Here is a 25,948-nt window from a genome sequence, read left to right on the forward strand (position 1 = left end):
AAAAACAATCAAATATTATGCCCAGATTTAAAACAGTAATTAAAAGACATATTAAAAACCCCAACCCTAACCCATCAAACCAGGTCAGATTGCTCGAATAGATAAGTTTTTAGATCGCGCCGGAAGGAGCGGAGGTCGGGGGCCATCCGGAGCTCAACCGGCAAGCACCAAGAAAACTGGACTTTTCACTTACGTTCGTTTGTGCTGCATTCATACAGTGCGCCGATACTGCACTTTTAAGCGCGGTACTCTTTTTCAAATGGATTGTACAACTAGTTCTCGTCTTAACAACCATTTGATTGGTAACTGAAGTTACAACAGCACTGGGGGAAAAAAAAGGGACTTGTGCCCATTTTTCACACTTAAGACCACTGCAGAAACCCTGTGCTCACGTGACCAAAATCGGGATGCTTGGCAACTGACTCGTATTTATGACGGTGGCAGCGTCCCGGGGGTGTGTGTTTGTGTGTCACGTGATTTCCCCCTTTGCGACTTTCTGACAAACAAGGGGGGGAGAGCCAGGTTCCCCTAACGACGGGGGTCACTAACTCAACAAGTGCAGTGACTCGCTTAACGACGGCGGCAAGAATGGTTGTAAAATGGGGGGCAAAACTCTCTCATCTCGCTTAGCCACAGAAACTCTGGTCATAACCAAGGACCGCCGGTTATTGGAAGCTGGCGAGGCTTTTCCCGGAAAGCTTTTCCAGCAACCGATCCAGACAGGCGCTTCTTCTGCCTTTCCGGGGGTTTGAGCCACAGAAGTAGCCACCCATTTATCATGCATTAATATGGTAGTTTAAGGGACGCGGTGGCTCAGTGGGTTAGGACGGTGAGCTTGTCGATCAGAAGGTCGGCAGTTTGGCGGGTCAAATGCCGAGTGCCGCGTAACAGAGTGAGCGCCTGTTACTCGTCCCAGCTTCTGCCAACCTAGCAGTTCGAAAGCATGTAAAAATACAAGTAGAAAAACAGGGACCACTACAGTGGGAAGGTAACAGCGTTCCGTGCGCCTTTGGCGTCTAGTCATGCCGGCCACGTGACCACGGAGACATCCTCGGACAAGCGCTGTCTCTTCGGCTTTGAAACGGAGATGAGCACCGGCCCCTAGAGTCGGAAACGACTAACACGCATGTGCGGGGGAACCTTTACCTTTTAATATGGTAGTTTAGGCTCTGCCATATGCTTCTGAACCCTGAGTGCATTTTACCTTTAGCAAGCTGGGAGGCCTGGCAATATGGCTTCCATTCAATTTGCAAGGAAGGGATCCAGATCAGTATTTGCTCAACATAATCGAGACAGCTACAAATTTATGCCTGAATCTTGCCGATCCACGCCCACCGTTTATTCTTCCCCAACAGGGGGGAACGTGGTCTCCCGTCTGCAATCTATAAAAACCCAGGTATGAATTCTTCCGCACAGCTGGAAGTGAGTGAGTGGCGGAGGAGCGAAGAAAGCTTTATCTGTATTTGCAGCTGCTCCCCAAGGGCTATCTCCACCTGAGATCACCAGGCATTACAGATCCCCAGAGGAGCGTGAACCCTGTTGTAAACTGCAAGTGTGAGAGGGATCTCGGAGTCCTAGTGGACGATCCCTTAAATAGGAGCCAGCCGTGTGCTGCAGCTGCCAAAAAAGCCAACACGGTGCTAGGCTGCATTAACGGAGGGAGAGAATCAAGAGCACGTGAAGAGTTAATACCACTTTGCAAGGCCTTGGTAAGGCCACACTTGGAATGCTGCATCCAGTTTTGGTTACCACGATGTAAAAAAGATATTGAGACTCTGGAAAGAGGGCAGAGAAGAGCAACAAAGATGATCAGGAGACTAGAGGCTAAAATATTATAAGGAACGGTGGCTGGAATTGGGTATGTCCAGTTTAATTAAGAGAAGGACGAGGGGGGACAGGATAGCAGTCCTCCAATATCTCAGGGGCTGCCCCAAAGAAGAGGGAGTCAAGCTAGTCCCCAAAGTGCCTGAAGGCAGGACAAGAAGCAACGGATGGAAATTAATCAAAGAGAGAAGCAACCTAGAACTAAGGAGAAACTTCCTGACACTGAGAACAATTAACCAGTGGAACAACCTGCCTCCAGAAGCTGTGAATGCTCCAACACTGGAAGTTTTTAAGAAGAGACTGGACAGCCATTTGTCTGAAATGGTATAGGGTTTCCTGCCTGAGCAGGGGGTTGGACTAGATGACCTCCAAGGTCCCTTCCAACTTTACTATTATGATTATGATTAGAATGAGGTTGCACGCTCCTCCCCCCCCAGCCCATGGAGAAAACTGGGCTCCACAAGGCCAGTCCCTGGTGCAAAAGGGTTGGGGACCACTGATCTGCCACATAGAGTTTAAGGACTGTAACAGCCATGATGTAGGACAGGTAAGCAGAAAACTAGCACAGCGCATCCAGGAACATCCACTGGCTTGTGGAGAAGACACAATGAAAATTCCTTCTTTTACAACTCATAGACCGACTTTGCCGTAGTTTCAGCTGGGAAGCTGTGAGCATCTGAGATTAAAGCAAATCCAGAAATGCTCGTAAAATTCCTGGAAGCCTGGCGCTCGGACAAATCGGCCATCAACAGGCACACAGACATGAACGACATCTACACACCATTCCAAAGAAACAAAAAAAAAAGGAAAGAGGTACACCAAAACACCTCCTCACCAGCAATCAACGCTCAGATGAGCAGAGATGAACACCAAGATTAATATTAGACCCACAATCACAAAGCAAACAATACCCCAGTCAAGGAACTAACAATTAAGCAGTAAACAACAGACTAAAGAAATTACCAAGGACATTCCCACCAATACTGACAGGGCAAGCCACCTGTATATGAACAGAGAGCAAAATCTCCTTCTTTTCTAGCACAGATGATGCTACCTAGTTGGGTCATGAAACGTCTGCAAGAAAACAACCAAGCTCAGAGGGCACCAAGGACCCCACAGTCCTCCTCCTCCTCCTCTCTAGCACAGATGATGTTACCTAGTTTTGATCACAAAACGTCCACAAGAAAACAACCAAGCTCAGAGAGCACCAAGGACCTCCCCTGTGGAAATTTTCCATGGCTAAAATCGATTGCATTTCCCCACATGCATTTGTTTTGCGTTTGGCTGGAGTTAATTTTTTTTCCCCCAGAAGTTTACTTTCAGCGTTATTTAAAACACCTTTGTTTAATTAAACAAGCAAAAGCAAACCAGAAGCCAGGAATCATTTAACTCCGTCCAAGTTTTTAATTTGGGACATCCTTTTTCAGAACACTGTTCCTCCTCTCGGGCTTTTGCAAAAAGAGAAAGAAAGCTCGCAAAGGGTCTCAGAAAGCAACAGGGTGTTTACATCGAAAACGTCTGTTGGATGGAAATTCTATTTTCAAAGACGGGAATACAGTGAACCACACTGGTGGTCCTTAAGAGTCCTCCTTAAGTGGCATTAAATATATGTGGATGCAACATCAAGAGAATAAAAATGAAAAAAAGATGTCTCGTTGGCTGGCTGGCTTTTCAATTACTTGTTTAGTTTGAAGACAGATTCACACAGACACACAGGATGCTGAGCCCACGTCCTAACAGAGATAAATGCAACCTTGCCTATCAATATATCTAGAGTGAGATAGATAGATAGATAGATAGATAGATAGATAGATAGATAGATAGATAGATAGATAGATAGATAGATAGATCGATCGATCGATCGATCTTTGGTCATTCGGGTTTTTTCCCCACGTAGAATTGGAGGTATCAGGGCAACGTTTCGACGAAATCTCATCCGTCATCCTCAGGCTGGTGACTTCAGCTTCGTTCTTCTGGGAGAAGTGTGTGATAGTGACTGTTTTTTCCTCTTTTTTAAACTGCCAGAGGGTGTATACACACACACACACACACACACACACAGAGTCCTCGACTTACAACAGTTCATTTAGTGACCGTTCAAAGTTACGATGGCATTGGAAAAAAGACTTACGACCATTTTTCACACTTACAACTGTTAGAAAACGATAACATTACGTGACTTTTCGAAAGAATCGCCATTCAAATTGAGGTGCTTGTCGTAACGTTTTACCGGGTTTGAAATTCCTTAGTTGCCGTCGCTCGGTGCCAAACCTGGGCTGTGTGTGTGTGTGTGTGTGTTTGATCAAAAACATCCCAACGAAAACATCCCAACGGAAGTGCTTCAAAAGTTCTTGGGTGCGTCTAGCAGTGCGCGGGCGAGCATTGTCATGTGCCAACACCGCACCGGAAGTCGGCATGCCCCATGCTTGCTATAGATGGCTGGTCTGAGTCTTCATAACGTTTCACAGTAGACATCTGAATTGATGGTCTAACCCAGGGGTAGGCAACCTTGGCTCTTTTATGACTTGTGGACTTCAACTCCCAGAATTCCTGAGCCAGCATGGCTGGCTCAGGAATTCTGGGAGTTGAAGTCCACAAGTCATGAAGGGGCCATAGTTCCTCCATGCTGACTAAGGAATTATGGGAGTTGAAGTCTGCAAATCATGAAGGGGCCAAAGTTCCCCCATGCTGGCTGAGGAATTCTGGGAGTTGAAGTCCACAAGTCATGAAGGGGCCATATTTTGCCCCATGCTGGCTGAGGAATTCTGGGAGTTGAAGTCCACAAGTCATGAAGGGGCCATATTTTGCCCCATGCTGGCTGAGGAATTCTGGGAGTTGAAGTCCACAAGTCATAAAAGAGCCAAGGTTGCCTACCTCTGGTCTAACCACACTCCATGAACTTCGCTCGCAGTTACTCCTTTGGCCTCTTCACCTTCGGCACCTTTTCTGGTGTGGTGTTTGTTCACGACAATGCTCGCCCACACACCGCTAGTACTGTATCTATGCATGTGTACACTATACATCCTCTTCACAGCGTGTTTTCCTTGTTACCTTCTGGGAGGAGGGGGCTTCGTGGCATCCGAAGCAGAAATCCAGATTCAATCACAGTTTTGTGCCATACAGTATGGTGAACTCTAAAGCTTCCTCCTTCCGTTATGTATTCAAGATGGACAGTGAATAATATTTATATGTTACTTATAGGTAAGGGTGTAGGTCTATACCTGTGCTGTATATAGTATGTTTTAAATGTGTGTTACATATGTGTACACTTTGAGAGCAAAGCAACCAAATTTCATTTGTAATGTGTGCCATTGTGCCGAGTAAAAAATGACAATAAAGGTTATCTATCTATCTATCTATCTATCTATCTATCTATCTATCTATCTATCTGCCTCTATTCATCCATCCATCCATCCACCCACCCACCCACCCATCTAATCTATCTATCATCTATCTATCTATCTATCTATCTATCTATCTATCTATCTATCTATCTATATCCATATCTATCTATCTATCTATCTATCTATCTATCTATCTATCTATCTATCTATCTATCTATCATCTATCTATCTATCTATCTATCTATCTATCTATCTATCTATCTATCATCTATCTATCTATCTATCTATCTATCTCTATCTATATTTATCTGACACAAGCGATAGATGGGTGAATAATTGATGCCCCATATTTTGCGGAAGGCCCTTTCGGAAAGATGATTACAGTCTAAATAAGCAACCTTTCAAAGCTGTCCCAGATTGCACCGCGCAATAATTGTGGCCCAATTTCTGTTCCGCAATCAATTCTGCTTCGGCTGAAATGGCTCTGCCATCAACCATACATCAGAAATCACAGTCAGATTCTACCACTTCCCGACACAACATAATTCTCCTGATAAACAGTAATGCCTTGGAACAGGGCCCAACTGTGACCCGACTCAACTTAGGAAAGTTATCATTGCAAGATTTAATACTAATTGCCTGGATTAGGGTGTGATGGGTTGTCATGATGAACTGCTTTAATTTCGCACAAAGGAGTCCAGGAAGTTCACACATATTGGCTAAGGGCCAAGAGATTTCCAAAATTAAGCTTTCAAAATCTAAGTTGATAGGAACTGGCTGGGAACGAGTCGGCCACATCAATTCAAGTCTTACCGAGAATAAATATTTTCGTTCAGGATTGGAATGTATTATCAGAGATAGCCCCCCAGACATACATCTATGTGGTTAGAGCATTAATTACAGTGGACTGACTTATTACCTGTAACTACGTTGAATTCAAGATCGATTCCTTGGATTTAAATTCCAAGATTTATCCGGGGAAGGAATGTGCTTTGGGCTAAGTATTACAGAAAGTTTACGTGGAGACCTCTTCTCGCCCCTCAGCCCCAACCAGGGAAAAAAAAGCTGAATACTTTATTATTAAGATACTGCAAAAAATAACGTAGGCCTCCTCAGACCAAGAAGCAATTTACTTGCTGGTAGGACAACATCGGATGAACTGACTTAAAAGACAAAAGCTGCTCTTTCGAAGACAGCAAAGTCCACATTTTGGACAGAGAGGACGGCTGGTTTGAAAGAGGGGTCAGAGAGGCCATCTGTGTCAAAACTGAACAGCCCCTGCTCAACAGAGGGGAAGGGATACGACATCCTCTATCTCCAGTCTACAACATGGTCCTTTCCGCAGTTCCAAGGAGCCACCCCCATTTGCACCACTCGGGTGACCCTGAGGACACAGAGAAACCTCCAAGTGGCCTCAATGACTCTCCAAAAGAATGCTAATGCTAATGCTAATGCTAATGCTAATGCTAATGCTAATGCTAATGCTAATGCTAATGCTAATAATAATAATAATAATAATAATAATAATAATAATAATAATAATAATAAGAAGAAGAAGAAGAAGAAGAAGAAGAAGAAGTAGTAGTAGTAGTAGTAGTAGTAGTAGTAGTAGTAGTAGTAGTAGTTGGAAGGGACCTTGGAGGTCATCTAGTCCAACCCCCTGCTCAGGCAGGAAACCCTATACCATTCCAAACAAATGGCTGTCCAGTCTCTTCTTAAAAACATCCAGTGTTGGAGCATTCACAGCTTCTGAGGCAGGTTGTTCCACTGGTTAATTGTTTTCACTGTCAGGAAGTTTCTCCTTAGTTCCAGGTTGCTTCTCTCCTTGACTAGTTTCCATCCGTTGCTTCTTGTCCTGCCTTCGGGCGCTTTGTAGAATAGCTTGACTCCCTCTTCTTTGGGACAGCCCCTGAGATACTGGAAGACTGCTATCATGTCCCCCCTCACCCTTCTCTTCGTTAAACTACACATACCCAATTCCAACCACCGTTCCTTATATGTTTTAGCCTCGTCTCCTAATCATCTTTGTTGCTCTTCTCTGTACTCTTTCTAGAGTCTCAACATCTTTTTTACATCGTGGTGACCAAAACTGGATGCCGCATTCCAAGTGTGGCCTTACCAAGGCTTTGTAAAGTGGTATTAATGCTTCATGTGCTCTTGATTCTATGTCCAGCTATCTGCAAGGAGTATAAATCCTTCCCTTCCCCACCATCCAGTCAGAGCTGAAGAACCTTCTTGGATGAGAAGTGAAACATCTTCAAAGGAAAACAAGGAAGTCCAATTGCCTCTTGAAAAAAGCATCTTTGGGATAACCATGACCTGGAAGACTGAGAATATCCATAAACAACATCTAATGAACTTCACTCTGCTAATTGCTAGGCAACATCAGAACCCATCAATTCCGGCGCGATCTCAAAACCTTCTTATTCGAACAAGCTGGCCTGGTCTGACGGGATGGGGTTGGGTTTTTATAAATAGTTTTAATTTTAATTTTAATATGTATTAATTATTACGGGCATAATGGTTTAATTATTTTTAATTTTTGTATTCTGTTTTTTATTATGTATTGCCCTGTTCACCGCCCTGAGTCCTTCGGGAGAAGGGCGGTATACAAATTAAATTATTATTATTATTATTATTATTAAGGCTCCCACGTTGTACAAATGTTATTACTGTAGCTGCAGTTTGCTTGGTTAATTCAACCCGTTCACAAATTAACTAAACATTGGTCCTTCCTGCCAACATGTACAAGCCTCATTCTTACAACTCCCCTCCCCCACAAAAAAAGGCTTCACCTCCATTTCTGATTGCAGTTTCATTGGAGCCTAAAACTATGATGTCCAAATATTTTAGGCTAATATTAAACTGCGATTAGCCGGAAAAGAAAGTTACCTTTCTCTCACCAATACAGAACATTGCTTTTCACTCGGCATTGATGGCTCAATATCCAGTCTGAACATTAATTAGAGATTACAGATAGTCCTCACCTTACAGCTACAACCGAGGCGGGAACCTCTGTTGCGAGGCAACGCAGTCGTTGGTGTGAGTTGCACTTAATTTTGCAAGCTTTTTGTAAATCGCATGGCTGTTAAGCAAATTCAGTCGTAAACACACTGCCATTGGGGATACCGCAATGGCTGTTAGGTGTGAGAAATGGTCATTAAGTCCCTTTTTTCAGGGTAGATAGAGAAGATAAGATAGAGAAGATAAGATAACCTTTGTTGTCATTTTTTTTTAACTGTGGGCACGGCACACATCAAAAATGAAATTTAGTTGCCCGCTCTCAAAGTGCAACACATACATGACACACACCTAACCATACTATATACAACATATATATAGACCCACACCCCTACATACAGGTAAAGGTAAAGGTTCCCCCGCACGTGCATGCTAGTCGTTTCCGACTCTAGGGGCCGGTTTCCGACTCTAGGGGCCGCTGCTCATCTCCGTTTCAAAGCCGTAGAGCCAGCGTTTGTCCGAGGACGTCTCCGTGGTCATGTGGCCGGCATGACTAGATGCCAAAGGCGCACAGAACACTGTTACCTTCCCACCGGAGTGGTCCCTATTTTTCTACTTGCATTTTTACGTGCTTTTGAACTGCTAGGTTGGCAGAAGCTGGGATGAGTAACAGGTGCTCACTCTGTTGTGCGGCACTCGGGATTCGACCCGCCAAACTGCCGATCTTCTGATCGACAAGCTCAGCGTCCTAACCCACTGAGCCACCACGTCCATTTACCCCTACATATACATAACAAATAAATATTAAACACTGTCCATCTTGAATATATAACGGAAGGAGGAAGCTTGAGAGTTTGCAAGGTTAATGCTGCATGGAATGAAACTATGGCCGAATCTGGATGTTCTGCTTCGGATACCACGAAGCCCACTCCTCCCGGAAGGGAACAAGGAAAACAGGTCGTGAAGAGGGTGTGTAGTGTCCCAGACAATCTTGCGGACCCTTCTCAAGCAACGCTTCTGTGCCATGTCCTGGATGGGAGGGAGGGAACTGCCAATGATCTGTTCTTACTGTCCTCACTACTCTCTGCACCGCCCTCCTGTCCGAACCGGTGATGCTTCCAAACCAGACTGTGATGCCATATGACGGGATGCTCTTGATCATCCCTCTGTAGAAAGTGGTCAGGACAGGGGAAGGAAGATGTGCTTTTCTCATGCGACGCAGGAAATGCAGGCGCTTCTGTGCCATGTCCTGGATGGAGGGGAGGGAACTGCCAATGATCTGTTCTTACTGTCCTCACCACTCTTTGCACCGCCCTCCTGTCCGAAGTGGTGATGCTTCCAAACCAGACTGTTATGCTGTATGACGGGATGCTCTCGATCGTCGCCCCTGTAGAAAGTGGTCAGGACAGGGGAAGGAAGATGTGCTTTTCTCATGCGACGCAGGAAATGCAGGCGCTGCTCTGCCCGCTTCACCAGTTTCTTGCTGTTGAGCGACCGAGCCAGCCTACTCGTCGGCTGCACGTCCAGGAATCTGATGCTGGTAACCATCTCCACAGGGCAATCATTGGTGCACAGAGGAGTGTGGCCGTGGCTGCCTTTTCTGAAATCGACTGTTTTCTTTACACCAGTTCACCAACCCCTCAACCTCCTTGCGGTAAGCTTCCACCTTGTCATCCAACGATTCCCTAAATGAACGGCTTTGTAGTTTTTAATACCTATTTCTAGCCTGAGTCGCTCTGTCAGGGAGATGGGCAACGTCTACATAGGATATACAAATCAATAAATAAAATATTGCTACCATCGAAGAAAGCTAGGCCCATTCATCGAGCAACGAGCAACCTCACCAGAACTGAAGCCTAATGGCAGAACGTGGATAGTCCTGAGGTAGGCAACCTCGGCTCTTTTATGACTCGTGGACTTCAACTCCCAGAATTCCTGAGCCGGGAGTTGAAGTCCACGAGTCATAAAAGAGCCGAGGTTGCCTACCCCTGGGATAGTCCTTCATTTTCTCCATGGGTGGCGAAGAAGGAGCCGGAAGGAGAAAGGGACAAGTGGTGGAGATCGATCGTGGAAAGGACTGAATGGAGGCAGCTAGAGAAAACGGTGAGGGCTCCTTGATGCTCGCTGAGCTTGCTTGTTTTCTTGCAGAGGTTTCTTACTCAAACTAGGTAACATCATGTGCTGGAAGGGAGGGGGGGGAGGAGGAGGAGGAGGAGGAGAATTCCCCAGCCTTCTGGGAGTTGAAGTCCAGCCGCTTTAGAAATCTTAGACAAGGATCTAAACCAGGTTTAGATTTCAGCTTGCTTAAGGACGTTCTCCAGAACATCCGTTCTTTGCCATTGGATGGCTTTTCTTCACAACCCTGGGCAATTATTTCTCCCCCATCCAAGCTGCTTTTGGACAGTGGGTGTAGCGTGTAGCCCAGCCGCTCGGTTTGTATTTTTGAAATTGTTACAGATGTTGACTAGACAACAAGTAGGGGCTCCTTGGCGCTCTCTGAGCTTGCTTGTTTACCTAGTGTGGGTAATGAAACATCTTGCAAGAAAACCACCAATCTCGGAGAGCACCAAGGACCCCACAGTCCTCCTCCTCCTCCTCCTCCCCCAATCCCCACTCCCTTCCAGCACTGATGATGTTACCTAGTTTGAGTAATGAAACATCTTGCAAGAAAACCACCAATCTCGGAGAGCACCAAAGGCCCTCGTTTCAACCCTGAGCTACAAATATTCTCCTTTATGGAAAGAAAACGGTGTTTTGGAAAGCCGGAAGGAATGGCTATTTTCCAAAATCCAAGATAGGGCTCATTCTTTGCCACATGAATAAACCAACTCAGGGGAAAAAAATCCAACCGAGGCTTTATTTATTTATTTATTTATTTGTTAAAATGACTTGCCACCCTATCTCTCCCCACGAGGCCTGCTCTGGGCGGCTTACGATAATAAAAAGGAAGGAAAACGAAAGGAGTTTGTAAAACCGGAGTCAAACAACAGGACCGTAAAAAAAATAAAACCGTGGCAAAGGAACCCGGTGAAAATAATAAATCAGTATAAGAACCCGCAACGTGGACGGATGCGTTGTAAAAAAAATAAAACCGTGGCAAAGGAACCCGGTGAAAATAATAAATCAGTATAAGAACCCGCAACGTGGACGGATGCGTTGGAGATGAACCAGAGAAATGGATTTAAAAGGCACGTTCAGAAAGTGAAAAGAGATTAAAAAAAATGGCTTCAGCTTTGAACGTCAAGAGTTGGCTATTTCAGGTATGATCTGAAAATGTTGTTCTTATTAGGAGACCCAACCCATCTTTCCTCTTTTTAAGGCACTTTCTCCCCAGATCGACCCCACAGTTCAGGAAGGTCTTTTATCTCCCGGCTAAAATCCTACAACCAACTTGCCAGCTGTTGAACATTCCCCATCTAATCCTTGGCAAGATGTCCAGAGGTGATTGCCCCTTCCTCAACTTAAGGGAAAATTGCACTGTCAGGATTTATTAAAGGAGAAAAGGAAGAAAAAAGAGCGTGGCGTTGTGCTCTTTCTCCCCCCCCCCCCGAGTAAATGCAAAAGCTAGTTGCTAAATTCAGGCGGGGCTGCTCTGATCCTTGAGGATCTTGAAGAACTGAGGACTCCTAACCAAACCATCTGCCATGGTTAGCCTGAGAAATGCTGGCATGCGTTGATGTATTATTTTCTTTGGAGGCAGGGCTACAAGTTGACTAGAAACAACAACGGGGGGGGGGGGGAGAAGAGAGAGAAAAAACTAATTTCAAATATTACTAAGGGAGGCCCAAACTTCAACCTTTCCTTAATTCTTCACTTGTCTTTAGTCCAATAACTGTCCCGGCCAAATAGTCACTACACATAGTCAACTGTCTGTTTTGATTAAGGTAAAGGTTCCCCCCGCACATGCGTGCTAGTCGTTTCCGACTCTAGGGGCCGGTGCTCATCTCCGTTTCAAAGCCGAAGAGCCAGCGCTTGTCCGAGGACGTCTCCGTGGTCACGTGGCCGGCATGACTAGACGCCAAAGGCGCACGGAACGCTGTTCCCTTCCCACCGGAGTGGTCCCTGTTTTTCTACTTGCATTTTTACGTGCTTTCGAACTGCTAGGTTGGCAGAAGCTGGGACGAGTTAACAGGCGCTCACTCTGTTACGCGGCACCCGGGATTCGACCCGCCAAACTGCCGACCTTCTGATCGACAAGCTCAGCGTCCTAACCCACTGAGCCACCGCGTCCCTCTCTGTTTTGATTACTAGCATGCAAACGATTTCACCTTTTTAATTTTTCCTCCATAAGAAACCAGAATTATATTTTTCTTCCAGTTTCAGCTCACAATGACTTTTGTCATAAAATAGCAAAATACCACAGGCTGGGTTTGCCTATCTATCCCATCAAACCACGATTGGTTTGACTACAAATAATGAATTAACTGCAGCTATCTGGGTTCATACACTGCTCTAAACCATAACGAGCCTTGAATTTGGGGATCTTGCCCTGGGAGAATTAAGCTTCGTGGTTAAAACTGTAAAGTTATGGTTAACTAACATGGGTCACATTTTAACAGACATTAAAGGGCTTTGGGGGAACAAACTTTGGTTAATGGCCCACCAGGCAGAAAAACAGGACCTCCACATTCACTGGTTGAGTTAAGGTGGTTCTTTGCACCGGTTCATACAAATCTTACTCTTTTAGTGGTTGTTATACTTTTGACTGATTAGCTTCATTAAGAAATAAGCAGCCTTCTAAGTTGGACGAAGGCGGATGTGTGTGTCCCAGGATAACGTCGCAGGATCCAGTTCTGGGTTAGTCACTGGGACCAAAGGTTGGTCTGACCCAGACTGGATCCTGCAGCCTTCGAAGAACTCAGTGCAAATAACCTGCAAAATATTCTACCTGCTTTTGATTGCCATGACACAACCTCAGGTATTTGGAGAATTCAAGAATTTAGCTGCCAACATTTTTAGAAGGCTACAGAGGTTTATGACTCAGAAATGCCTGAACTATATGATTCCGTTCAGTTCTACCCTAACTTTTTTTTTTCCACTAAAGGAATGAAATTGTTCCACTTGCAGGGCAATGGTGACATCTGCTGGTTTGTCTTCCACAAAGGACTACAATTTACACAATTTCCAAACAAAGTGAAGTTTTGCAAAATGTTATTACTGTTATTTATTTATTAAACGTATATGCTGCCCACCTACTGGTCCAGCCAGACTGGGTTACAAGCAACATTTAAAAAAATGAAGGAACAAAACATTAAAATTATTATTTCAAGGATCTTGGCAGGCAATTGGCAAGGTTGGGAAGCAGCTCCGCACAAACCTTGAACCCAACATTTATGTTGATAAACAAGACATTTCTTAAGTGAGTTTCCCCCCATTTTACGACCTCTCTTCTCACAGTTGTTAAGCGAATCACTGCAGCTGTTTAGTAACACGGTTGTTAAGTGAATCTGGCTTCCCCCATTGACTTTGCTTGTCAGAAGGTCGCAAAAGGGGATTGTGGGGACGTTGCGACCGTCATAAATGTGAGTCAGTTGCCAATCGTCCAAATTCAGACCTCGTGACCTCGGGGATGCTGCAATGGTCGTTAAGTGTGAAAAGAGTCATAAGTCACTTTTTCCCAGTGTCACTGTCGCTAAATGAATTGCTGTAAGTTAAAAACGTCCCCTGGTTCATTGCTGCTCGCTGACAGCAAATCAAATTTTTTTTCTCCATTTACCACTAGAGCCTTGATTACTTCCCGCTTGAACCACAGGCCGTCCTCGAATTACGACCAGAACTGAGCTCAAAATGTCCACTGCGAAGCAAGGCCGTTGTTAAGTGAGTTTTGCCCCATTTTACGACCTGTCTTGCCGCAGTTGTTAAGGTGAAGCACTGCAGTTGTTAAAAAGTTAGTGTTACGGCTCTTAAAAAAAGAATCTGGCTTCCTTCTGCTTGTCAGAAGGTCTCAAAAGGGGGAATCACGTGACCCGGGGGACACTTGTGCAACTGTCGTACGTACACGCCAGTTGCCAAGCCTCTTGAAATTTGTCCGCATGATCACGGGGATGCTGCCACGGTTGCAAGTGTGAAAAATAGTCGTGAAGTCACTTTTCTTCAGTGCCATTGTAACGTTGAACGCTCACTAAACGAACGGCCGTAAGTCGAGGACTTCCTGTGCAATTGCTCCTGAAGATTATCCAGAAACTTTAGCTGATCTAGAACATAATGGTTCAAGCAGCTGCTATGGGCACCAGTTGATTGTTCCACGCAGTACCTCTGCTTGGTACACTGACTGCTGGTCTAACTTAAAAGAGCCTTGGTGGAGCAGTGGGCTAATGCCTCCTTAAGTAACACCAGCTGCCTGCAATTAGTGCAGGTTCGAGTCCCACCAGGCTCAAGGTTGACTCAGCCTTCCATCCTTCTGAGGTAGGTAAAATGAGGACCCAGATTGTTGGGGGCAATTAAGCTGACTTTGTAATAATGCCGCTTGGGGGGGGGGGTGTGAAAGCCCTAATAAGCAGGCAGATACATAGAATGAAGGCTACTGCTAAGCTTGTAAGCCGCCCTGAGTCTTCGGAGAAGGGCGGGATATAAATGGGATTAAAAAAAAACAACAACTCCGAGTACTGTTTCAATTTTCACTAGGACGAAAGCCGGAGGAACGCTGCGTGGAAAGACAACAGGACCACCCTAACCACCGTCCTGGCTCGTAATCACGGGAAGACACAACGACGACACTCTGCTATGCTGTCTTGCTTGCGCAACCCTCAGAAGCTGCTTCTGCACATCTATCCCAAAGGTGCTTTTTTTCAGGAGGCAACTGGACTTCCTTGTTTTTCTTCGAAGACGTCCCAAGAAAAACAAGAAAGTCCATTTGCCTCCTGGGGAAAAATCACCTTTGGGGAAAAACCTGACTTGGAGGACTTGAGAATCTCCACAGACAATTCTGCACGTCGATTTCTTTGCGTTTTCTTCTTTGGCTTTAATTTTATTTTATTTTTTAATCTTTTTAAGTGTAATAAAAGTACCATAAAAGGACAACCACCCACGAGCCTGTTCCTAATCGTGAAGAAAGACATCTCAACTCCTTCCGCTGGTGGCAAAAAGAAACAAACTTTCACGCTAAACGTTATCTGCGCTGGGAAAAAAAAGTACGTGTACAACGACGACGACAACAACGACGTGCAAAGCCAACATTAAGGCTAAACTCCCAACGCGTTATGCAAGGAGCTTAGGGCCGTCGCTAGTGATTTGCACAAGTGCTGAAAAACATTCTGGGAAGCTTATGTTATTTTCAGCTCACAGTTGCTTCTTAATCGGAAGCCGGAAGTTACCTTAGCAAAGAGAAGACATCATATGAGTTACGCACACAATTGGGATCCACCTGCAGATTCTTCTGGATTCCTGAGACACCCTTGAAGACAAACAAGACAGTACGTTAACAGTTTTGTCTTGGTCACGCTGAAATTAAGATTCTAGTTTCCTAATTAAAAAAAAATTACACTCACATGTTTTGTCCAGACGAAACAGCGTTTATAGGCCGCCCTTTACACGTGATATTCATGTTTACCAACCTTCTCTCTTTATCCCCAAGATACTTCTCTTCTTGTTTGATTTTTTTTTATAAGTACCTCAAGGCAATGAACGTACCTAAGACACAATGGTGGGATTCGGCCAGTTCGCACCGGTTCGGCCGAACTGGTAGCTAAATTTTGCTGAGTTTGGAGAACCGGCTGAACGCACACTGCTTCCGGAAGTCTATTCTAGGCCTGGAGGAGGCCTCCCAGGCCTAGAACGGCCCACCGGAAGAGGCCTCCCAGGCCTAGAACGGCCCACCAGAAGTGCGTGGATGCCACTTCCGGAAGTCCGTGGATGCCACTTCCGGAAGTCCGTTCTAGGCCTGGGAGGCCTGGAGGAGCCCTCCCAGGCTTAGAACAGCCCGCCAGAAGTGCGTGGGTGCCACTTCCGGAAGTCCGTTCTAGGCCTGGGAGGCCTGGAGGAGGCCTCCCAGGCCTAGAATGGCCCACCAGAAGAGGCCTCCCAGGCCTAGAACGGCCCACCGGAAGTGCGTGGATGCCACTTCCGGAAGTCTATTCTAGGCCTCGGAGGCCCAGGCCTGCATCCAACAAGAGAACCGGTTGTTCAGGTATTTGAATCCCACCACTGCTAGGACTCCTCCCTCCTCCTATTTTCCCCACAACAACAACCCTGTGAGGTGGGTCGGGCTGAGAGAGACTGACTGATCCAAAGTCACCCAGCTAGCTTTCATACTTTTTTTTTAATTGGGTTTTTAATTGGGTTTTTATATTGTTACTGTTTTATCTGGGCGATTATTTAATTCTTTTTTTAATTTTTGTATCTTCTATTTATATGTGCCCTGTTCACCGCCCTGAGTCCCTCGGGAGAAGGGCGGTATACAAATTTAATAAATACAAATACAATACAATACGCAAAGTGGGACTAGAAGTCACGGCCTCCTGGTTTCTAGGCCAACACCCTTAACCACTAGGCCAAGCTGGCTTTCTATGTTTCACTGGACAGTTGATTTGACTTTTTTTTAGAAAACTGTAAAAAAACATTCCAGAAGCTAACGCGCCCTGCGGGTTGACGGTTTTAAGAAGTTAGGGACGCAGTGGGGGTAAGCTTACCTTTCGTTCGTACAAGGCCCCATAATAACCATCATTCAGCCCAAAAATGATTTCATTCGGGCTACGAGCATGTATCTGTTAAGTAAAACCAGTGTCACAGATTCAGTCAGCTTACTTTAAAGCCATTGTTTTAGTTCTTTTAGCACCCAGAGTGGCATTCTTTGTAGGGATCATATGTTTTGTGGCATCCTTCTGTTATGCAGGTTCACCACTGACCCTATAGAGGGGAAAGGAAGAAGCTGAAACTCGATCCCATGAATAGGTTCATTTTCTGGGCCACAACGAACATGGTAAGATAGCTTAAAAAAAACTAAGTACATAATCATACATACGCTTAGCCTTCAGGGGCCTAGGTCTTCCCGCACGGTCTAACCTAACAATAAATTTGTTAAGCCTTGAATTTTCGTGGTCTGCTGCAGTACACCCAAAGCTAAACATCTGGAATTCACTGAAGAAGCTTCTTCGACGAGAAGCGAAACATTTTCAAAGAGAGGAAGAAGAAAAAATATCCAAGAAAGTCTAATTGCCCTTTGAAAAAGCACCTTTGGGGAAACGAATCTCCATAGACATTTAACCATCTGGAGCTGTTAACTAATTTGGCTCGATAATGAACAAGCCAACTGAATATACTTCTATCTGCAGATAGTCAACTTTCAAAATGAGTGATTAACTTAAGACAACTCTGGGGTCTGCTGGCTCCTCCTTTGAGAGCAGTGTGTGTGTGTGTGTGTGTGTGAGAGAGAGAGAGAGAGAGAGAGAGAGAGAGAGAGAGAGAGATGACCAGAATGAACATTAAAATTTCAAACTGATCGTACTTCTTTTATCTCAGGGGTCTTCAAACTTGGCCCTTTTATGCCTTGTGGACTTGAATTCCAGGAGTTGAAGTCCACAAGGCATAAAAGGGCCAAGTTCGAAGATCCCTGTTTTATCCTAATGCTGGACAGGCTCATGATCCTCAAAGAAAAGTATATATCATAAATTGAAACTTAATTGTGGTGGCAAATGAACTTCCAATAACAACTCAGTATGTACTTACTTAAACAAAACAGGAAGATCATAGGCAGGCAAAGCAGCGGCAGTGGGATTATTTATTTATTTATTTTTTATTTTAATTCCATTTATATCCCGCCCTTCTCCGAAGACTCAGGGCGGCTTTACAAACTTAGCAGTAGCCTTCATTCTATGTATATGCCTGCTTATTAGGGCTTTCACACACACCCCAAGCGGCATTATTACAAAGTCAGCTTAATTGCCCCCAACAATCTGGGTCCTCATTTTACCTACCTCGGAAGGATGGAAGGCTGAGTCAACCTTGAGCCTGGTGGGACTCGAACCTGCACTAATTGCAGGCAGCTGGTGTTACTTAAGGAGGCATTAGCCCACTGCTCCACCAAGGCTCTTTGACTTCCCGCTGGCTTCCCCAATGATTTTGCTTGTGGGAAACTGGCAAGGAGTACTGAAATCATGATCATGTGACTGCAGGGATGCCGCAACAGCCACAATTTTGCACATAGAAGTGATCCGAACATCGTGGAAAATTCAATGCCACAGGAGTAATGGGTCCTGGATTATTATTTTTTATGCATTTTTAAATTAAATGAATTTTAGGCACCTTGATTTTTAAATTAATAAATTTTAGGTATCCCGATTCAAATACTTGTAGTATGAGGCACGATTTGGGCTACCCTGAGGGTACAAACAGATACAACGCAACATTTTAGTAATATATAGAAGATTCCTATTATCCTGCCAAAATTCTGTCCAGCATCTGCCAACTTTATATCTTGGACCAAAGGTCCTTTTCAAAAGGCAACTGGACTTTTAGTTTTTATTCTTGAAAACGGTTCACATTTCATCCAGGAAGCTTCTTGAATGAGAAACAAAACATTTTCAAGAAAAAAAAAAAGTCCAGTTGCCTTTTGAAAAGGATATTTGGGAGCTGGATGATTGACAGTCTCCACAGACACTTATATCTTGCAACAATTCTTTGCTATTCCATCAACAGATATTTGCTGAAAATATCCTTAAATAGCCAATCCAAGTTGAAACACTACTTTTCTTTTACCTGCTGGCCCAAATATTTGAGTCCATCTAGATTGACTTTCCACTCAATCAGTAGCTGATAGGTATCATTCTTGCCACCCCATATCCTCACCACAAAACAGGATACAGACGTATCAAGGCGATCGGGCATTAAACCAAAGTCAAGGCTTCGCCATGTTGGATTCTGTTCGTGTGGAAGAAGAGAGAATGAAATATTCCGGGTTATTTTTCTCCCACAGCGATTAGTACGTAGTTAGTCCGTAAGACCTTAATTGAGTCCAGAATTAAGTGTTGTACATCTTGGCGGTCATTAAGCAGGAGGTCACCAAGTGACCACACCCGACTTTACAATCTTTTTTGCAACAGTCATTAAATGCATCCATTTTTCCCAACGGGTGGGTTCCCATTTGTAAATGCTTTTGTTGTTGTTAGTTGCGAAGCCGTGTCCGACCCATCGCGACCCTATGGACAATGTTCCTCCAGGCCTTCCTGTCCTCTACCATCTTCTGGAGTCCATCTAAGCTCACTCCTACTGCTAGAAATCAGCAAAAAATGATGAAAGTTGCAGCCGCATGACCATGGGATGTTGCAAACGGCTGTAAAGGCTAAATGCTCCAAATGCAATTTCATGAGTGTGTGGATGGAGCTTTTTTTTTTTGGGGGGGGGTTTAACAGAACTTCAAAAGTGGGCCATAAGTAGCTCTGGGGAGGTCTGTTGTAACTTTGAATGGTTACTAAGCAACCGGTTATTAAACAAGGATTACGTGTATGTCCAAAAAAGGCTTCCAAAGATGGTGCACGAATTGCTCTAAGTCAGGGGTAGGCAACCTTGGCTCTTTTATGACTCGTGGACTTAGTTTCCCCATGCTGGCTCAGGAATTCTGGGAGTTGAAATCCACGAGACATGAAGGGGCCAAAGTTTCCCCATGCTGGCTCAGGAATTCTGGGAGTTGAAGTCCACAAATCATGAAGGGGCCAAAGTTTTCCCTTTGGTGGCTCAGGAATTCTGGGAGTTGAAGTCCACCAGTTATAAAGGGGCCATAGTTCCCCCATGCTGGCTCAGGAATTCTGGGAGTTGAAGTCCACAAGTCATAAAAGAGCCAAGGTTGCCTACCCCTGATCTAAGTTATTCCCGATGCAGCCAATTGCTTGGTTGTATATTATAATAGGTTTCACAAAGAACTTTGAAGGACAAACCATTTGCATTTGCTTCAAGTTAGACAAGGAATTTGGTTCGGGCAGTCTAGAGAAAAGAAGGACTGGGGAGGTGGGGGTGGAGGTGGCGTGATAACAGTATTCCAGTATCCTGTGGAACAGAAGTTGCCTTCAGAAGTGGTGGGTGCTTCATTACTGGAGGTTTTTTTAAGAAGAAACCGGACAGCCGCTTGTCTCAAATGGTATAGGGGGTCTCCTGCCTGAGCAGGGGGTTGGATTAGAAGACCTCCGAGGTCCCCTCCAGCTCTGCTCTGCTCCAGATTATTGCAGAACGTGTCGCATGTACGGACTGTCAGCTGGTCAGGGTTGGCGAGATCAGCTTCGTTTGGAGTGGACAAGAATAAGAGAAGGTGCATGGGTCCACGACTCGTACTCTAGATCCTTACCCATGGTAACTGTTAGGATCCAGCAGGGAGAATCTATTGGGTAAGTAGTTCATGCTTCATCTGAATCCAAACTCCTGCAGGAACCCTAACGTGTGTGTGTGTGTGTGTCTGTCTGTTTGTGTATATACACAAACACACAAACACACACATATATACACACACATACACGTGTATACACACATATACACATACACACACACACGTGTATATACACATATACATATATATATATATATACATTCACATATACACATACACACACGTGTGTATGTATGTATATGTGTGTCTGTCTGTGTGTATGTATGTGTGTATATATACACACACACACACAATTTGGATTGCTGACAAAGAATTAAAGGGAGACTGATATAGCTATTTCAAGCTTCTTTGCTCCCATCAGTCAGCCATATGTGTATATATGTATGTATATAATTGTGTGTGTGTGTGTGTGTGTGTGTGTGTGTGTGTCTGTGTATATACACAAACCCACAAACACACACACATAGTATATGTATATACACACACATACACATTTGTATACACACACATACACATATACACATGTGTATGTGTATATATGTATGTGTATACACATACACACACATATATACATTCACATGTATGTATATGTGTGTCTGTCTGTATACACACACACATACACACAATTTGGATTGCTGACAAAGAATTAAAGGGAGACTGATATAGCTATTTCACGCTTCTTTGCTCTCATCAGTCAGCCACGCCCTTCTGAAATGAGAGCAAAGCAGCTTGAAATAGCTATATCAGTCTCCCGTTAATTCTTTGTCAGCAATCCAAATTTATTTAATACAAACAATTGTCGCAGTTGCAACTTGCTGCCTGTGGATTTATATGTATAAATCTTTTGCCTGTATCAGCCCAAACTAGGGCCATCCACAGGCAGCAAGTATGACCTAGGAATTAGGAAGATTCCCTGTATTTGAAAGCCTTTTTCTAAAGGACCAGATACAGCTTGCCACTGTCATTAATGGCCCCACTAACAATTGATGCATCGGCTGTGACCTTACCTGAACCAAAACAGACTAGCTTCTCTGATTCATTTCCTAATTAATCTCCCAACTTTGCACTCAGTATGGAGCTATTCTTCCAAGATGGTCAGGAAGCTGCAAATCTATACAGACCACAGCTGCCCCAATGTTACGTGAGGCGATGTGAAAAAGCAATACTTGGCTACCTGCGAACTCTCAAGATCAACATAAGATGCTTTGTTTTCTATTTGGTTCAATATACCCCTTGCCGTAACTGAACTTAAGCTTGCTAATAAAAATTTTTTAAACCACAATACGAAAAGAAAAAAACGAAAAAAACATTACTTAACACCGTACGCTGGCATGCATCTAGGAAGCTCTAAGTGTTTTAGGATCCAAGTATTTAACACACATCCTACCACCTTTTGATCTGATGCCTTGGATCTGCGGGGGAAGGGCCCTCCTCACAGTCCTTCAGGCTGATTTGGCTCAAATGTCAATTACCACCATTGTATTCTATTCCAATTTCATTTTAGACTGTATTTCATTCCAATTTCATTTAAAATTGTATTTTATCTAATTCCACTTTAAATTGCTTTTATCAAATTTTAGCAATAATTCATTTCTGGAACCTGGCCCTTTGATATGGCCCAATAAATTCAATAAAGAATTTCTTAAAAAAAAAAAAATTTAAAATTTACACCCACGGAAATCCTACAAGGGTTCTTAGTTCCACCTCTATGCATCCCCTTAATGCAAATTAATACTCACAAACACAGAACAGCTGTGTTCGTTTTGAGTTCCGAAGGCAGTCCGCAATCTATGACCGCAACTGAGCTCAAAATTTCCAGTTTTGCCTCATTTATGACCTTTCTTGCCACAGTCGTTAAGCGAATCACTGCAGTTGTTAAGTTGGTAACACAGTTGTTAAGGGAATCTGGCCTCCCCATTGATTTTGCTTGTCATGGGGGGGCACAAGAGGTGATCACGTGACCCCGGGACACTGCAGCCAATCGTAAATGCGAGTCAGTCGCCAAGCGTCTGAATTTTGATTATGTGACCAATGGGGATGCTGCGACGGTCGTTAAGTGTGAAAAATGTTTAACTCACTTTTTTCAGTACCGTTGTAACCTCAAACGGTCACTAAATGAAATATTGTAAGCCAAGGGCTACCTGTACTTCTCACTTACACCTGGCTACCCCAGGTAGGTACAACATTATACCAAGAACGTCTGTCTTGGCATCACTGCGTTCAAAATGGCAAATCCAACCAGGCAATTGAAGTACCATTTTATTTATTTTTTAAGTATGTACATAGCTACCCATCTTGCAGCCAACTTTGGGCGCTTCCCAATCAAAAGTTAAAATACAAAACTGTATTATAACTCTCCAAATTAATACATTACATGAAAAACAACAAAACCGACCCCATCTTGTTTCGTGCAGTGAATCCAAGCGCGTCCACCATTTTGAAGCCAATTACTGTTAAACCCCCCAGGCTGCAACTACTTAATCATCAATTTTTTTCCCTTGTATTGTGGCTGCCTTCCACAGAAATGCATTCTGGACTATAAGTGACAAAACCTCGCTGAAAACTGTCAGCAGTCTCTGGTTTACTGCAGTAATAGAGATAACTTGTATAGTTTGCACAGGGAGGTTACACGAGGAAAAAAATTGTCCCATGTCATGGTTAATAAACATTAAATGGTCCGGGGAAGGGGTGGGCAACTACGGCCACTTTACAACTTGTAGACTTCAATTTCCAGAATTTCTGGCTCAGGAATGCTGGGAGTTGGAAGTCCACTGGTGATAAAAGTGGTCACAGTTGCCCACCCTTGGTTTAAAAGAAAAGATTAAAAGGAAAACCTTAGGAAACATAATAACAGTTCACTTACCAGGGAATTCTTTATGACCTCACTTTTATAAAATTCTATTAAAAAAAGAAAAAGAAAAAAAAGAAAAGAAATTAAAAGACAGTTAGGAAATCACACTGCACAGATTTCTAAGGGTATCAAGCCGGGAGAGCAAAACAGCGATTGATAATTAAATCAAGCCAAGGTCCTAGAGAGGTCAGGTTATGCAAACTATGGTCGTCATAAAATAACCTTAGGTTACATGGAAGCCAAACCTGTGGGAACCGATGCCTATTGAACTCTTGTTTTTGGAAAAAACCAGCTTTCTTTGGTAACCCATAAAAAAAAAGAAACCTTTGCATTAAGTTTTTATCAAAGAAATCACAAAGGTTTCTCAGTGTCTAATCAGCATAAAGAATATTGTGATCAAGAGCCCAATATGGGACACGTGACCGCAGGAGGGGGAATCAGCAAAAACTGATATTAAATACACCTGAAAAGATTTTTTTATAACTTCAAATGGTTGCTAAGGGACCGGTTATTAAGTGAGAAAAGCCTGTATCTTTCGGCTTCTCACGTAACTCTGAGAGATCACCGAGCGATACCAATTATTGCTCAAAGCTTCATTATAAAATAAGCATCTTTCATGGCATCAAATGCCCAGAACGGTGTGATGTACTTTTATCCAGTTATCAGTAAACAAAGGCAAGTTAATCAGATCGCACAAACACAAAGTGTAAATATCCAAATCATTTACATATTAGATACAGGTAGTCCTCGACTTATAACCACAACCGAGCCCGACATTTTTGTTTCTAGGTGAGACATTTGTTAAGTGAATTTTGTTCGATCCTGACCTGCTCAAGTCTGACTCGTCCTTCCGTCCTTCTGAGGTACGTAAAATGAGGACCCAGATTGTTGGGTGGGGGCAAATATGCTGATTCTGTAAACCGCTTAGGGAGGGCTGTAAAAGCACTATGAAGGGGTATATAAGTCTAAGTGCAGGGAGGGAGGGAGGGAGGGAGGGAGGGAGGAAGGAGACATGGTGTCGCAGAGGTTAGAATGCAGTACTGCAGGCTAATTCTGCCGAATGCCAGCAGTTCAATTCTGACCAGCTCAAGGTGGACTCAGCCTTTCATCCTTCCGAGGTCGTTAAAATGAGGACCCAGATTATTGGGGGACAAATATGCCGACTCTGTAAACTGCTTAGAGAGGGGCTGCAAAGCACTGTGAAGCGGTATATAAGTCTAAGAGGCTATTGCTATTGCCCCATTTTACAACTTTTCTTGTGACACTTATGTGAATCACTGCAGTTGTTAAGTTAGTAACACGGTTGTTAAGTGAATCTAGTCTCCTCATTGACTTTGCTTGTCAGAAGGTCACAAAAGGGGATCACGTGACCCTGGGACACGGCAGCCGTCATAAATACGAGCCAGTTGCCCAGCGTCCGAATTTTGAGCAAGTGTTCACGGGGGTGATGCAACGGTCGTTAAGTGTGAAAAATGGTCACTTTTTTTCAGCGCTGTTGTAACTTTGAACAGTCCCTAGATGAACTGTTGTAAGCCAAGGACTAGCTGTATGTACATATTAATTAAATATTCACATTAGTGTAAGAGAGTTCTGAGATCAGCACCAATTTCACATTTGGCACAGACTTGATTAATTAACACTATTTAAATACCTCATCAGGTCACTCATTGAATAAAATAGCAGCATGCAAAACAGATGATGCAGTTACAAGGATATTCAGGGACTGGCTTCACACAGCAAGATTAAATAAAATCAGATAACAGAACTGTTATATATTACCCAGCACACACCAAGAAAAAGTATAGCGGTCCTTGAGTTACCACAGTTCATTTAGTGACTGTTCAAAGTTACAACGGCACTGAAAAAAAAATGACTTAGGGCCGTTTTTGCACTTACGACCGTTGCAGCATCCCCATGGTCACATGATCAAAATTTAGATGCTTGGTAAATGGTTCCTGTTTACGACGGCTGCAGTGTCCCGGGGTCACGTGATCCCCTTTTGCGACCGTAAACAGAGAAGGCAGATTTACTTAACAACCGTGTTCCTAGCTGGTCTGATGGGTTAGGGTTGGGGTTTTAATATGTTTTTAAGTATTGTTTTAAATTTTAAATTTGGGCATTATATTTAATCGTTTTTTAACTTTTGTATTCTGTTTTTATATTTATTGCCCTGTACACCGCCCTGAGTCCTTCGGGAGAAGGGCGGTATAAAAATATAATAAATAAATAAATAAATAAATAATATAATAAATAAATCAGCTGCAGCGATTCACTTACGAAGCGTGGCGAGAAGAGTCATGAAATTGGGAAGACTCAACGGATAAATGTCTCACTTAGCAACCTAAATTTTGGATTCGATTGTGGTCGTTAAGTCGAGGACTGCTGTAATCTGCATCAGACTTCACCCTGTAAGACTCAGTCTTAAAAACATCAGCTCTGGCAAAAGGTTAGTGAGGATCAAACCAGGATCTGTAAACTGAGATGCACGTGTGTGTGTGTGTGTGTGTGTATGTGCCATGCATTGTTTCCTGCTACGATTTTCTTGCGCCGTTTTTCCACCGGTGAGAGATCCTTCACAACACAACTACCTTAAGAGGGTTGGATTGCTAGAGCAGCAAAGGCAAAGTGGCGTCTGCGCACACCTTGTTAGAAGCCTGT

General features: G+C 43.8%; 1 protein-coding gene across 3 annotated transcripts in view; it reads right to left on the reverse strand.

Annotated features, from left to right (window-relative positions):
* UVRAG (UV radiation resistance associated) overlaps window positions 1–25,948 on the reverse strand; it is a gene marked incomplete at its 3' end in the record, with an annotated part of 110,784 nt that overhangs the window by 68,292 nt on the left and 16,544 nt on the right. For 2 of the 3 annotated variants that reach the window (XM_081327822.1, XM_081327820.1), the window contains exons 3-6: window positions 23,303–23,337; window positions 18,822–18,983; window positions 16,757–16,831; window positions 15,443–15,522 (exon numbers count right to left, since the gene is read on the reverse strand). In XM_081327822.1, the coding sequence (XP_081183948.1) occupies window positions 15,443–15,522; window positions 16,757–16,831; window positions 18,822–18,983; window positions 23,303–23,337 (352 nt within the window). The remainder of the gene's footprint in view (window positions 1–15,442; window positions 15,523–16,756; window positions 16,832–18,821; window positions 18,984–23,302; window positions 23,338–25,948) is intronic. The other variant, XM_081327821.1, reaches the window with a different exon arrangement.

This window comes from Vipera berus (assembly GCF_964194415.1).
Source record: "Vipera berus genome assembly, chromosome: 4".
NCBI lineage: Eukaryota > Metazoa > Chordata > Lepidosauria > Squamata > Viperidae > Vipera > Vipera berus.